At 41.3% G+C, this 13149-nt stretch overlaps 3 protein-coding genes across 3 annotated transcripts; 2 read left to right on the forward strand and 1 right to left on the reverse strand.

Moving 5' to 3' along the window:
• Positions 1-966: 966 nt before the first annotated feature.
• Positions 967-3168, forward strand: LOC116189432 (flavonol 7-O-beta-glucosyltransferase UGT74F1-like). Its single transcript, XM_031519089.1, has 2 exons — positions 967-1751; positions 2245-3168. The coding sequence occupies exons 1-2, from the start codon at positions 1104-1106 to the stop codon at positions 2992-2994; spliced, it is 1398 nt and encodes a 465-aa protein (XP_031374949.1). The 5' UTR covers positions 967-1103; the 3' UTR covers positions 2995-3168.
• Positions 3169-4719: 1551 nt separating this feature from the next.
• On the forward strand, positions 4720-6785 carry LOC116188216 (LIM domain-containing protein WLIM1-like). Its single transcript, XM_031517426.1, has 5 exons — positions 4720-5080; positions 5638-5734; positions 5837-5871; positions 5992-6081; positions 6155-6785. The coding sequence occupies exons 1-5, from the start codon at positions 4940-4942 to the stop codon at positions 6482-6484; spliced, it is 693 nt and encodes a 230-aa protein (XP_031373286.1). The 5' UTR covers positions 4720-4939; the 3' UTR covers positions 6485-6785.
• A 251-nt stretch (positions 6786-7036) lies between these two features.
• Positions 7037-12679, reverse strand: LOC116188215 (nucleobase-ascorbate transporter 6). Its single transcript, XM_031517424.1, has 15 exons — positions 12218-12679; positions 11715-11871; positions 11400-11497; positions 11129-11305; positions 10776-10876; positions 10513-10588; positions 10364-10423; positions 9986-10170; positions 9237-9333; positions 8738-8824; positions 8469-8527; positions 8286-8377; positions 8085-8162; positions 7803-7963; positions 7037-7532 (listed from the first exon to the last, which is right to left on the reverse strand). Exons 2-15 carry the CDS (start codon positions 11821-11823, stop codon positions 7314-7316), a joined length of 1599 nt encoding a protein of 532 aa, XP_031373284.1. The 5' UTR covers positions 11824-11871; positions 12218-12679; the 3' UTR covers positions 7037-7313.
• Positions 12680-13149: the final 470 nt, after the last annotated feature.

Raw genomic sequence — 13149 nt, forward strand, 5'->3', positions numbered from 1 at the left:
TCCCTCTTCTACTGATCGATGAATGAATGGAAAATTGACTCATGACTTCTGAATTCTGTCGAAGTCTCGAAGAAAGGAAATACTCCAGTCGTACCTTCTCCGATTGCTCAAATCTTGCATTCTCCTATTGAAATTGCCTCCATCCCCCTCTCAAATTGCCGATTGTAATCGTCGTCCTTCCTCCTTCGGTTGAAATTGCCGATTATAATCGTTTTCCTTCGAGCACTGTTGTATGCTGTTGTCTGCTTCAAGCTCTCTACTGCTGTCCTGTTGTGCGTCGATAATGTTGGTGTTGGCGATGAAGATTTGGATAGATTTGATCTATTTATTCATCCTATGTTATGTTGTTAGCTTTTTATTTTTGTTTCGAGAGTTTGAGTTATGAACTGTGATTTGATTTTTGGTAATTTGTAATGACGTCGTGTGCTTTTATGACTTATTGTTGATCGGTGGTTTTTATTAAACTTGAATGAACAAGGATTGATCTTTTATACTAGACAAAAGTTGTGACTTACGAGTTATAATGAACATGAAAGTATGTTATATATATACTTTTTTTCTTTTTTAATTATAGACAGAGTCTTATGACCCGCGACTCAATTCTACGATTCACGATCCTACGACTCCCAACCAATCCTAGGATCACGATCCTGATAACCCTGATTTGGACCTTGATTTTCGATAATTTGTAATAATGTCTCGTATTTTTATGATCTATTATTAGTTTGTGGTTTTTATTTGAATGAATAAGGATTGATCTTCTCTAGCTCAGGAAAGTATGATACATATTTATATATATGTATATATGCGTTGTTTTTAAATTATAGATAGAATCTTACTATTCACAATTTGATTTTTCGATTCACGATTTCATGATCCTATACAAGGTTGTTAGAATAGCAATTCCACGTTGAATTGATATTCTAACAACCTTGTATTTGATCTTTCTTTGTCTCGAGCTTCGATGAACTGACTTCGTGTATTGTTTTCGTCTGCAGGTCTAGCAGCAGAGTTCAACTTGCAATTGACAAGCTGAAGGCGCCTCTATAAAATCGTAGCTCGCACTTATAAGGAATTGGAAGCAGAGGAAGCGAGAAAGCAAAATGGAAGAACAGGGAAAGAGAAGCCATGTCGTTGTGCTAACTTACCCGGCACAGGGCCACATCAACCCGCTCCTCCAATTCACGAAGCGCTTAGCTGCCAAGGGCCTCAGGGCCACCTTTGCCACCACCCCCTACACCATCCTTTCCATTCGATCCACCACCATCGGCCTCGAGCCGATATCCGACGGTTTCGATGAGGGCGGCTTCAGCCTCGCCCCCTCAACTGAAGCCTACTTGGAATCATTCAAGACGGCTGGCTCTAAAACACTGTCTGATCTCGTCCAGAAGTTCATCCACACCGAGGACCCCGTGACCTGCATAGTTTACGACTCTCTTCTTCCTTGGGCCATGGACGTGGCGAGGAAGTTTGGGATCTACTCGGCTCTTCTGTTGACCGTCTCTGCATCCGTTAGTTCTCTATTTTGGCATATCCACAGGGGACAGTTGAGCTTTCCGGTGAAGCTGGAGGAGGATGATCAGCCGCTGACAGTGCCGGGGATTCCACCGATCAGGCATGGTGAGCTCCCAACCTTCCTTGCACGGCCCGAGGACCAGTCGGCTTATTTGAGTGTGATTATGGGAATGTATGCAACTCTCGACCAGCATGACTTTGTGTTCTGCAACTCATCTGAAGAGCTGGAGATTGAGGTAAACAGCAATTCCTTTTGCACTTATTGGCCCCGAGACATCCTATAAATTTCGGGAAAAAATATATATATGTATATATATATAAGGTAGTGATACTATTGACGTGCTGAATTCCGGATTACCGACTCTCTCTGAAACCAACCCCGTCACCAAAAGATCCTAACCAAAGAGAACCGGTTTTCGAGTTATGGTTTTGGGACTTTCTGCATCATGAGGTGCATCCAGCTCGATTCGCTTGTTTTGCCAAAGAACATTATAGATTCGCTTTGTTTTCTATCCCAGATTCAAGAAGCAGATGATCATGACCGATCGAAAAACCGGACCTAAAAGAATAATTCTTTCGGGTTGAATTTGATTTGGTTCTGGATCATGATTATCTTCTTTAGCAACTCTAATCTGCAGCTCTATTAGAGTGATTGATGATAGCATCTATGCTTTATCCTCTTTGCGTTTTCTTTCTCTGAACTTTTTGTTGCTTTTGATTGTGGATTAGTCAGTGAAAGCAATGTCCGGGCAATGGCCGTTGGTGATGGTGGGCCCTCTCATTCCTTTGGCCTATTCATCATCACATCAGAGTGAAGAAGACACAGCCTATGGAGCCAACCTGTGGGACCCTTCCAATGAGCCCTACCTCCAATGGCTGGACCAGAGGGAGCCCAACTCGGTGATCTATGTCTCGTTTGGTAGCATGGCCAAGATCCCACAGGCCCAGGTTGAAGAATTCGCCTCGGGCCTGAAACTCACAAACAAGCCCTTCCTGTGGGTGTTGAAGGACTACCCTAAGGACAAACTGCCGGTAGGATGCCTCGGTTCGGGTGGCGAGACGTTCAGGAGAGGGCTAGTCGTGGAATGGTGCAATCAGCTCGAAGTATTGGCCCATCGGGCCGTGGGTTGCTTCTTCACCCATTGTGGGTGGAACTCGACCCTCGAGGGGATCAGCCTTGGGGTGCCCATGGTGGGTGCTCCGATATGGAGCGACCAACCGATGAATGCCAAGTTTGTGGATGAGGTCCTAGGTTTGGGCGTCCGGGCTAAGAGAGATGAGGCAGGGATCCTGACTGCTCGGGAAATCGAGAGGTGTGTCCATGAAGTTATGGACGGGGAGAGGAGCGATGAGTTCAGAGCGAATGCGTCGAATTGGGCTGAGAAAGCCAAAGGATCAGTTAGTAAAGGCGGTAGCTCAGACAGGAACATTGAAGAGTTCATCGCGAAGCTGGTCAAGCGTGGGAGAAAGATCGATTGAGAGATAATTCAAGGGCTAATGAAATCATTCTATAACATGTCTATTTCATTCTACATAAGAATTCAAGCGGAGTCTGAATAGCCGTTTAATGGCAATAATTATGTAAATCGTAACCTTTTATCAATTATGTTAACAAAGGAGGATCCTGGATGTTGCTATGAGATCCATTCAAAAGCTGTAGCGCAAGAGGAAGCTCGAGAGCATGCAAGTGCTCGGCGAGGATCTGAGCCACACGTTCGACCGGTTTTATCCTATTTTTCCTGGCAACAGCGGGACAATAGCGGGATGAAATATAACTACCGGGAAAGGAGCTATGAGGAAACTATCCTATTATTTTGAAGTTAATTAAGGAGATTTTTTCATAATTAATAAAACAGAAAACATAATCGAGTCCAAAATCTTTTACACCCCGTTTAGTTTTGCAATCTGATTTTAAGATTTTAACTATAATTTTAACTATATTCATTACACAACAAAAATCAATTCTTTCAATTAAAAAATGTAGGCCACATATATAAAGTTATAAACTAACATACAACTCCATTATACTCAATTCAATTTTTAATATTAAATTATACCAACTATTCATTACTTTTTCAACAATTCAACAACATAGTCATTACACAATTATCACTTTCTCTTAACTATTCATTACTTTTTCATATTTTTTTCTCATAATTCAACAAAACAATCATTACAACCCAATTAAAATCAAAACTCAACTCTTTTAACTCTAAAACTAAATACATTATTAATTTCTAGATCAATGCGAATTCCATTGCAAAATACTAAAATATGTATTGTGCTATAGTGCTAGGAAAGGGCTCCACCACGAGGAAGGCCCATAATGGCCATAACATGACTTTGTTGTTGTTGTTTTTTTTTTTGGGGGGGTTTAAAATTTAAATAGTAAAATTATTTGGTGAATGAATGAAAAGGTTAAGGTATGGTTACGTGGGATGAGTTGGACTTTAGGCCTAACTTTCGGTCCAAGTCGGCTGTTTAGACAAATAAAGTTATTTATATTCAACTTGTCCTCCTCTTTGCCGTTCGATTCGACTCGCAAAAGGGAGACGCACAACTGAAAGTGACTCAAAATTCAAATCGTTGTTGTCTTTATGATTTATTTTCTATTTCATTTCCGAACTATCTTATCGTCCTTTTGAATTTTCCAAGATAACATGTATGATTTTCCTGGATCATTCGAGCAAATCCACTTTCACGAGGTCATTAGTATCTTAAAAATTGGTTAATCAGACTAATTCGCGGCCTTGGTGGTTGACCGGCAAAAGAAAAAAAATACATATTTTATTGTCTTCGGGGGACAAAATTAAATCCTCGGATGATGATTTGGCGCCGTCATGATTCATATCTGAGAAAGAAACGTGTCGCGAAATGACTCCCCTGCCCCTGTCAGGGGAAGACCGAGTACGCTAGAGTTCCATACTCGCGCCAAAAATCAACTACTTCCCATCAGAAAGAAACCACAGCTCATCAAAATAAAGCAAAAGTAAGGAATGAATGGAGTTTTTTTTTTAATAACGAGGATGTTCGGTTGCACTCGACTAAATTTTTACGATCCACTAGAACATTCTGCAACATAGAAAATAACACAGCTCGATTAAATGGGAGCAAATTGAATTTAGATCTTTATCGTAAGAGTCGCACAGTTTAATGATCACACAGATCACTTAAATCGAAACCCTCTGACGGCTCGAATTTGAATCTTTACCAAGGGAGTCGTAACCCGTACCACTGGACCAGCTGGCCAACCATGAGTTCAAGCTTTTTGTTATTATTATCGACCCTTTTTTTTATTATTGTCTCTCTGTCTTTCTAAAAAAGTCTGCCAAAGACTCTGTCTCATCTTCAAATCTCATTCTTCAGCTTCTGTGGGCTGATTCTTGATTTTTGGTTTCTGCTCTGAATTGAGGAAGAAGAGGAGATGGCAAGTTCATATGGAGGGACGAAGCAGAAGTGCACGGCATGTGAGAAGACTGTGTATTGGGTTGAAGAGCTCACAGCTGATAACAGAGTCTATCACAAGTCCTGCTTCAGATGCCATCACTGCAAGGGCACCCTCAAGGTAACTGAAGCAGTTCTCTTCCGGGTTCCGGTCTGAGTTTTAACATCTTTCGAGCTTCTTATAGTGCCCGAGTTAATGTTGGGAAGGTTATGAATCTGTTCAGAAACACTGGGGAGAATTGGTTGAAGCTGAAGTTTCTGTTTTACTGGTACTTTGTCCTGTCTGTGTTTTAGTTCTTCCCATTTGACATCGAGGACCAGTTCGATGATCATGATTCGTGATGGTAACTCGTTGATTAGTACCCAAAAATTGATCTGTCTGGTTGATGGTTCAATATTCGTTGATAGTTGCATCTTGGAATGATTGACTGAGGAACACAGTTTGATCCTTTCGGGTTATGTTTCTAGTCCTGAACTGGACGAGTTTGAGGATTCGTAAGATAGCCATGACTTACCAGATGCCATCTGTGGATCCGTCAAAAGACAAGTTATCAATCTTCGAAGATTGGTAACTTGTCTTGTTATGGCCTTCTCTTGTGAAGATTGATAAGTTTGAGACGAGTTTGAGTTCTCCGGTTCCTACGCCGTTCAGTGTCTGACTTCATGTATGTTCTGCAGCTGGGTAATTACTCCTCCTACGACGGCGTGTTATACTGCAAGCCCCATTTCGATCAGCTCTTCAAGATGACTGGACGATTAGATAAAAGTTTTGAAGGTGATTGTGAACATATATATTTATATGTGATTATGTTCCTTCCGATGATGATCGGTTTCCCGTTTTCTGTCAATTACTGATCGGTCCTCTTCTTCTGTTCAGGTACTCCGAAAACTGTTAACAGACCGGCCGATCAGGTACCTTTCCATCTGTGCTTAAACTAGCTGCTATTCTATCTTGCTGTACGATTCGTTAAGATTTCGTGTAGTAGAATCCTCTAAATATTCTTATGAAAGTGAGATCACTTGCCTTTTCAGGTCCAAACCAACAGCAGATTCTCGAGTTTCTTCGCCGGAACCCAGGAGAAGTGTCTTGCTTGCAAGAAAACTGTATACCCAATCGAAAAGGTAGAGGACGGTGATATAGATTGGCTTATGTGAAAGTTTCGGAAGATGAGCTATCTCGTGATCCTCTTTTCAGGTGGCAGTCGATGGGAAATCATACCACAGGCCTTGCTTCAGATGCGCTCGAGGAGGGTGCATGGTCACGCCACTGAACTACGTAACGCATGAGAACCGGATCTACTGTAAACACCACCATAGCCAACTATTCAAGGAGAAAGGCAACTTCAGCAAACTTGACAATCACCAGCAGTTCACCAAGCTCGAAGAGCAATCTGCCAAGCTCGACAATCCCGAGCAATCTGCTAAGCTCGACAATCACGAGCAATCTACCAAGCTCGATAATCACGAGCAGGTGGTGAAAGAACTCACAGTGACAGTGACCGAGAATGGGAATGGAACTGCATGAAAACTCACCCTTATCTCTTGCTTGTTTTTCGATATTCTTTTCTCATATGCTAGACCGGTTCATTTTGGGTGACCGATCGATGAGTTTTCATAGTGCCGGATCGAGGTTGTGATTGATTTTTGTCTCTGTAGATGATTATAGACATGGTTTGTTGTTATATCTTCTTTTGTGTGAGGTTGGAGTGCATATGATAGTCAAAGACGGAGATTTCATTTTTCTTCAACAATAGATTGTAGCAAACTCAGAGGGTTGTGTAATACATCATTTCCAAGGAATTTCATTTTTTCGAGTCTTAAGGTTTTTCAATGCTAGCACGAATCAAGCGCCCGCTAGCCTGAACCAAAACCGGCCTGCGAATTGGTTTGCATCCTAGTTGAATTCTTGCAAAGTGGAATCGAGCAAAACCGTCAACAATCCATTTGAGAACTCGAACCAGAACCTGAAGTTTTGGTGGCCTCTCGTGCTCTATTTCTAGTTCAGTACATATCATACCACATCATCGATAAAAGAAATCCGAAACAAGCAAGCTCGTCAAAACCTTTAAAAGGGCAATTCATCAGATCAATGCACCTAGTTGATAATGATACTGAGTAGGAAAGCTTGTTATTTAAGTCTTACCATGTCGATTAATAATGTTCCTCTTCATGAATCACCTCAAACTCTTCTTCCCCTCAGCCTCGGAAAGCAATGAACATTAATGTTCTAATGTTTCTATAAGGGAGAAGATTCTATTCTATATATACGCCAAGGTTCAGCGTAGCAATGCACCTACTATACTTAAAAAAAGACCAATCGAAATGGTTTCTTGTGGCTTGGTGGTTCTACAAAATCAAACGGATGGGAAGTACTTGTTCAGGTTGAAGGGTAGGGAGTAGAATTCCTCGCTCCTTGTGTCGCCCTTGAAGGACCGGAACTTGTCCCACCAGTGCTTGCCCCGGTCTTTCCTGATCGCTCCATCCTTCTTGTGCAGCGTATTGTCGAGGAAGTATGCCAAGATGCCGGCAACAAAGGCCTCCGACGAAAAGGGAACATTGACCATATCATTGAACTGCCAGGAGAAGAAACAAAGATTTGCATCAGAAACCAAAAGTTAAGGGTCCACGTATTTCAATGGTATTGAAGCTAAAAGCCTAAGAATAGGACTCCGGCCGTTTCAAGACAATTAGATGGGTAGATCAACATCAAATCCTAGCTGCCTAACTCAGCTTCATTTTTGTCGAGAATGTTTTTCAAGATTTTCAAGAGTGAACACAGTTTTGACGGAAACTAGCAGAGCCTGCATTGAAACTGAAATTCGAGGAAAGAAAGATATGCATACCCATCTTGCACTAGTGTGAACTGGGCCATAACCGTTGATCGCTGTGTACTCATTGAAGTAATGGGCAACAGACAAACCCATGAAGACAGAGAAGCCCAGTATGAATTTTGTCCGGAAGCTGTTGAGGTTGCAAAACTGGAGAAAGCTCGCACCCACGGCGCCTGCACAGCACCAAAAATGGCGAATTACATTCTTTTACTGTATAAATTAACAATCAACTCAAGATATATAAATCAGTTCCAAGAAAATGCAGATGAGATTGGTTGAAGAAGACAAACTTACCCACATATGCAAAGAAAATGCAGTAGAGAGCAGTGATAATGGGTGCAGGTATTGATGCAAAAACAGCTCCGAACTTACCTGCATAATCAGTAATAATTGACTGGTAAAAAAATAAAAAACACAGAAGCAGAAAGGGGAAACCTTCTTTTAGACTAAGCATGTGTAATTGTTGATCAAAGCCTTGGAAGGCAATTAACATACCAAGAATGGAGAAAAAAATCATGAACCCAGCAGATATCTGAATGACCCTTCGACTCCCCACACGAGTTAGTGCTATCAGACCCGCATTTTCTCTGCAGAGAATCAATAAAGACAAGACTTGTAAATGATAGGTTTTCATTTTTCGGGTAAAATGGGTGCATTGCTTTGGTGTAAATATCTTACACCGACACAGAGCAGCCGTTTCCGGTTCCAAATACTCCTGATATCAAAATGCCAACACCCTGAGCAAGGCAATCATCTGTAAGTTCATGTTTGGAGGAGTTTCAATTTGGTTCAAGAAGCTTTGCCAGTTCCCAATGTATCATTTTTGAAGAAAACAGAAATGAGAGCACGCAGGATCTGTACTTCAAAACATGATTTTGGACCGTAAAGTCTCTTGAAAAGGACAATCCAACACATGAGGATTCATTACAATAGAAAAAATCAATTACCTGCCATCCAACTCCGCGGCTGAGGACTGACGGGGGCAATGGAGTTGCACTTGCAGACCTTGACACCGCAATGAAAGCGCCGGTGGACTAATTATGAAGAATTTTAAGAGAAAGAAAGGAAGAGTGGGCGTGAGTACCGAATGATCTCAAAGGAACGAAAGATTTAAGGCGTCCACTTGCAGTAATCCAAAAGTAGAAAAAAAGCATAGGAACACCGAACACCCACTGCCAAGAAACTTTAATCGCTTTCCACAGCCAATGAAAACCATTCAACAACTCATTGTACAAAAAGCAGTAACAGATCGTAATTATTTGGTTGAAGTTATCGTAACTGGAATTGTATTTTGTTTTCCTTATTGAATGATCTTGTATTTGGTTTGCACTTTCTTGGCGCAGTTATTCATCTAATCTAAAATCTTTTATTCATCATTAATGATCAAGAAGAAGAATATGGGTTAGTTTGAATAATTTCTAAACATCGAAGAAGATAAAATCAAACCTCTACGAGAGCGACAAAAGAAGCCATCATCATTGCAAAGGCTTCACCGGCATCGAATGAAGGTGGTCCCCACTGAAAGGGGTACGGGACTCTTATCCTGCAATTCAATGTCAGTTAAGTATGATTTCAACCATGAAATTTAATTTAAAGACAGAATACGTATCACATCACAGAGTTGTCAAAGAAAAACTAGATATACCTGCTGAATAAGAATATTAAAAATGGTCTAAACTTGAGACAATAACTAAACTTTTAGCATCATAGGCCTTCTTCAGATCTCGACCCGGCAGAGATACTGCCTTCTAAGTATGCCTTTGTGGGTGATACTAATGACCCTACATCTGTTCAAATGTAGCAGCAACTGAAACGAGAACAAAGCCAGCAAGAACCTTTTCTTCATCAAGTAGACAAATTTGTCTTAAACCTGATCCTCGATCTTTTATTTCAGGTAAATAAGCAAAAAAGGCTTAGCGAACCTAACTAATTCAATTTATAGCATCCAAGTCCCTCATATTTTGGAATTACAGGCACATAACCTTTTCCACCACTCACCAGATAAGCAAACACAGATGGGGAGGCACACCTGCATAAGTTACTGCTACAACAGAGGCCAGGGACATTTTTCCCTCAACTTTTGACTGCTATCTTTTCTTCCGCCTTAATCTAATTTGCTTTTCAATCATGACCTCGATGATATGGTTCCTCTTTGATTTGTTAAGAAGTGAATTAAAGTTAGAGGAAATCCTTACCAGGGAGCAGCATCTATGAGACCCGCACGGTCCGTGCGACAGCTCGCTTGAGTTTTCTGAGGCGAACCATTGTAGGCCCCACCCACAGTAAGCAAATGGGCATATATCCACACAATGATAACACAGAAGATGACAGCAAACCGATCAAACAGATTTTTCCGTGAGTGGATTATGTGAGGCATGTACTGCAAAACCATCATTTGTAACCACATCTTAGCTTTCAAGAATGGTAATGACAACAATAGAAGCCACTAGAAATATGAGGCTTTTTTCTAAGACAAAACAATACAGAGGCAATTGTAAAAAAGTTGAACGGAAAGGGATAATTTCACAAATATACATGGAGATCCCCATGTTACTGTTTATAAAAGACCATACCTGAGAAACAAAGACTAAAAGTATCAGCTCCGGAAGTCCAATCTCCACACATTTGGCAACCTGAAAATCCAAATAAGAGTTGGTGTTGAGTATCAAGATTTAACATTGTAGGCATCCAGTAACCAGCCTATATGAGGCAGAAAACTTACACCAGGAAACCCTAACTCATAGAGCCCAAAACCCACTAGAGCCACCAATGGGACTGATGACAGTGGGCTCAAGAACCTGCAAATGTAAAGTTTCTCATCAGGGTTAGTAAAAACCAGCCTCTGCATTCTTTCATATGCTTTAAGTTAGCATTCATAAAAAAGTTGCAGTAGATGTGCTTCCCATATTATGCCCAGAATTGCATTCTTTTGTATTGCAAAGAAAAATTTATTTCCTTTAAGACAAAAAAGAAGCTGAAACTGACCTTGTAACGTTACGCCAAAGCCCACTAAATCCTAGAACAATCTGAAGAGTAGAAGCAACAATAAGAGATCCCTGAATTGCCCGCATTATCCTCTTGAACCGCTGAGAAGCCATCGGGGAGTAAGGAAATGTCAGCAAGGTCCATATTGCAAAGATGCACTGAACCCATTTCCTACTCTTGCTACATGAAATACTTCAGTGAAGTTGTTTAATTGTTGTATCAATTAGTTGCACTCCGAAGATGAGATTTGGACAATGTGGACATAACAACTGATCTCTGAAGTGGACATGGGTTGGGTCTATATTTTAGGAAGAGCACAAGATAAAATCAGGCTGGGTTTATTATATTTTTACCTCTACAGGATCAGAGTCGTCACTGTATCGACCAGCAAGGATGATGGAAATAGTGGTTGGGACAAAGGTATAAGATGCTCCAATGACAGCAGGTAATCTTGTCCCGAACAATGTCTGCTGCAGTGTGTTTATACCAGCGACAAACAGCAAGGTGGAGATCACCTTTGCCTTCTCCTCCTGTTTGGGATCAAGGTTTTAATATCAGTTACATGAAACAATGAACTTGAACTGCAAACGAAATATTCTTATATTCAGCATTCTTTAGTCTTACATTTCTGCCTCCCATCTGAGGCACGAGAGCGGTGGGGATGATAACAATCGTCCCCAGCATCACGATAAAATGTTGGAAGCCGAGGAGAATAGCTTCAGCTGCATTACGACCCCGACATTCCAACAAATCGGTTTCTCAGTCAGTTTCACTTATGAAACACAGCACAAGGCTAGAACAGACAACATAGGCTACAAAAGATTTCAGCTCAAAGCTCAGAAACTCCTACATTATCAAGGCAACCTTAAAAGCCTTGACCAGAGACCGGTGAATCTGTGGAAAAAAAATGGTAAGTGAGAGCTGAGAGAAGGAACTCACGCCATGGAGGAGGACTGGTAATGCAGTAAGACACATTTGGCAATTGATCCTTTGGTGGGTGTGCTTGTGGCTCCTCCGCCTTTGCTCCTCCCCCTCCTCCGCCTGCCATTGAAATGCTTCCTTCTCTGTCTCCCTCTAGCTCTCTCTCTCTCTCTCTCTCTAGACAATGCACCAAGAATCAGTAAATCAAAGCGGTGTATTATACTACAACACCCAAATCTAAGCACAACCGAGATCCCAAAGCACAAAAGGGTGCGTGGAAATGAGCAGAAAATGCGGAAAGCACTCCATCCACAAGAGATTCACAAAGGCAAAGAAGCCTAACCAGATGCACTGTTATATGGAAAAGAAAGGTCGGCTAAGGAAAAGGGAAGATTTCACCGAAAAAAAAGAGGAAGGGACAGGAAGATAAGGAAAAACAGTATATGCAGAAGAAAGTGGAGAACCAAAGTGAATCTCAGCAAGAGAAAAGAAGAGGAAAAGCGAGAGGAAAGGAGGGGTACCTTTTCACACCTAGAGAAGCAAAAACCTCAAGTTGGGGAAGACGACATTACATTACAGAGCTAAAAGGGTTCTCAGCAGTGTAAGGCCGTGGCTCGGTAATGGCGGATAATAGCTCCGAGTAGCAGAGATTAGGAGGAGGAAGAAGAGACAATGTGGAATACGGCGAGAAAGGCGTGAGCAAAAAGTGAAGGTAACAGAATCTGCAGGAGGCTCTGCACCCAAAGATCAGCCCAGCAGCAGGACCCTCTCTCTCTCTCTCTCTCTCTCACTCTACCCCCTGAGAAATTTTGTTTTGTTCTCTTTGATTTTCTTTTTTTTTTTTTCCCAAGGGAGCTGCTAAAACCTGAGGATTGAGGAAGATCATTAACTAAGCATTCTGCTCATGGCTTCTCTCTCTCTCTCTCTCTCTCTCTGATTAAGGGAAGTTAATGCAGAGGGCAGAGGACAGAGGACAGGGACAGGAGAAGGGGAAAGCTCCTCCATTAACAATGAATAATGCTGTTTTTGATGCTAACAATGCAACGGTTACTAGTAAGTGACACTGATCAGTGAATCAGTCCACTGTTTTAAGCTTTGCTTGGCTTAAGGAAATTTTTTTGTCGAATTCTTTTTCCTTTTCTCTTTTCTTTGCGGAATTTGATTAAATGTCATTTATTGCTGATGGTTCGCTTCATTGTTTTCGCTCTTCATTCTCTTTGCCCAAGAAATTCTCGATAAAATCATGAATGCACTCTGAATTTGACATTTATGGCAAGAACAGAAAAAAAAAATCCAATTTTCCAAGTTTAACCGACAAAACGATTTTTCGTTGGTTGAATTAAACTGTTTGAATTACTTTAACAAAAATGAAACTGCTTGAAATAAAAGGACGGGCGACGAGTTAGATTCTTTTAGATAATTGACCTTGGGGAGATTGTGAAATTACAAATTT

Source organism: Punica granatum, chromosome 8 (assembly GCF_007655135.1).
Source record: "Punica granatum isolate Tunisia-2019 chromosome 8, ASM765513v2, whole genome shotgun sequence".
Classification (NCBI taxonomy): domain Eukaryota; kingdom Viridiplantae; phylum Streptophyta; class Magnoliopsida; order Myrtales; family Lythraceae; genus Punica; species Punica granatum.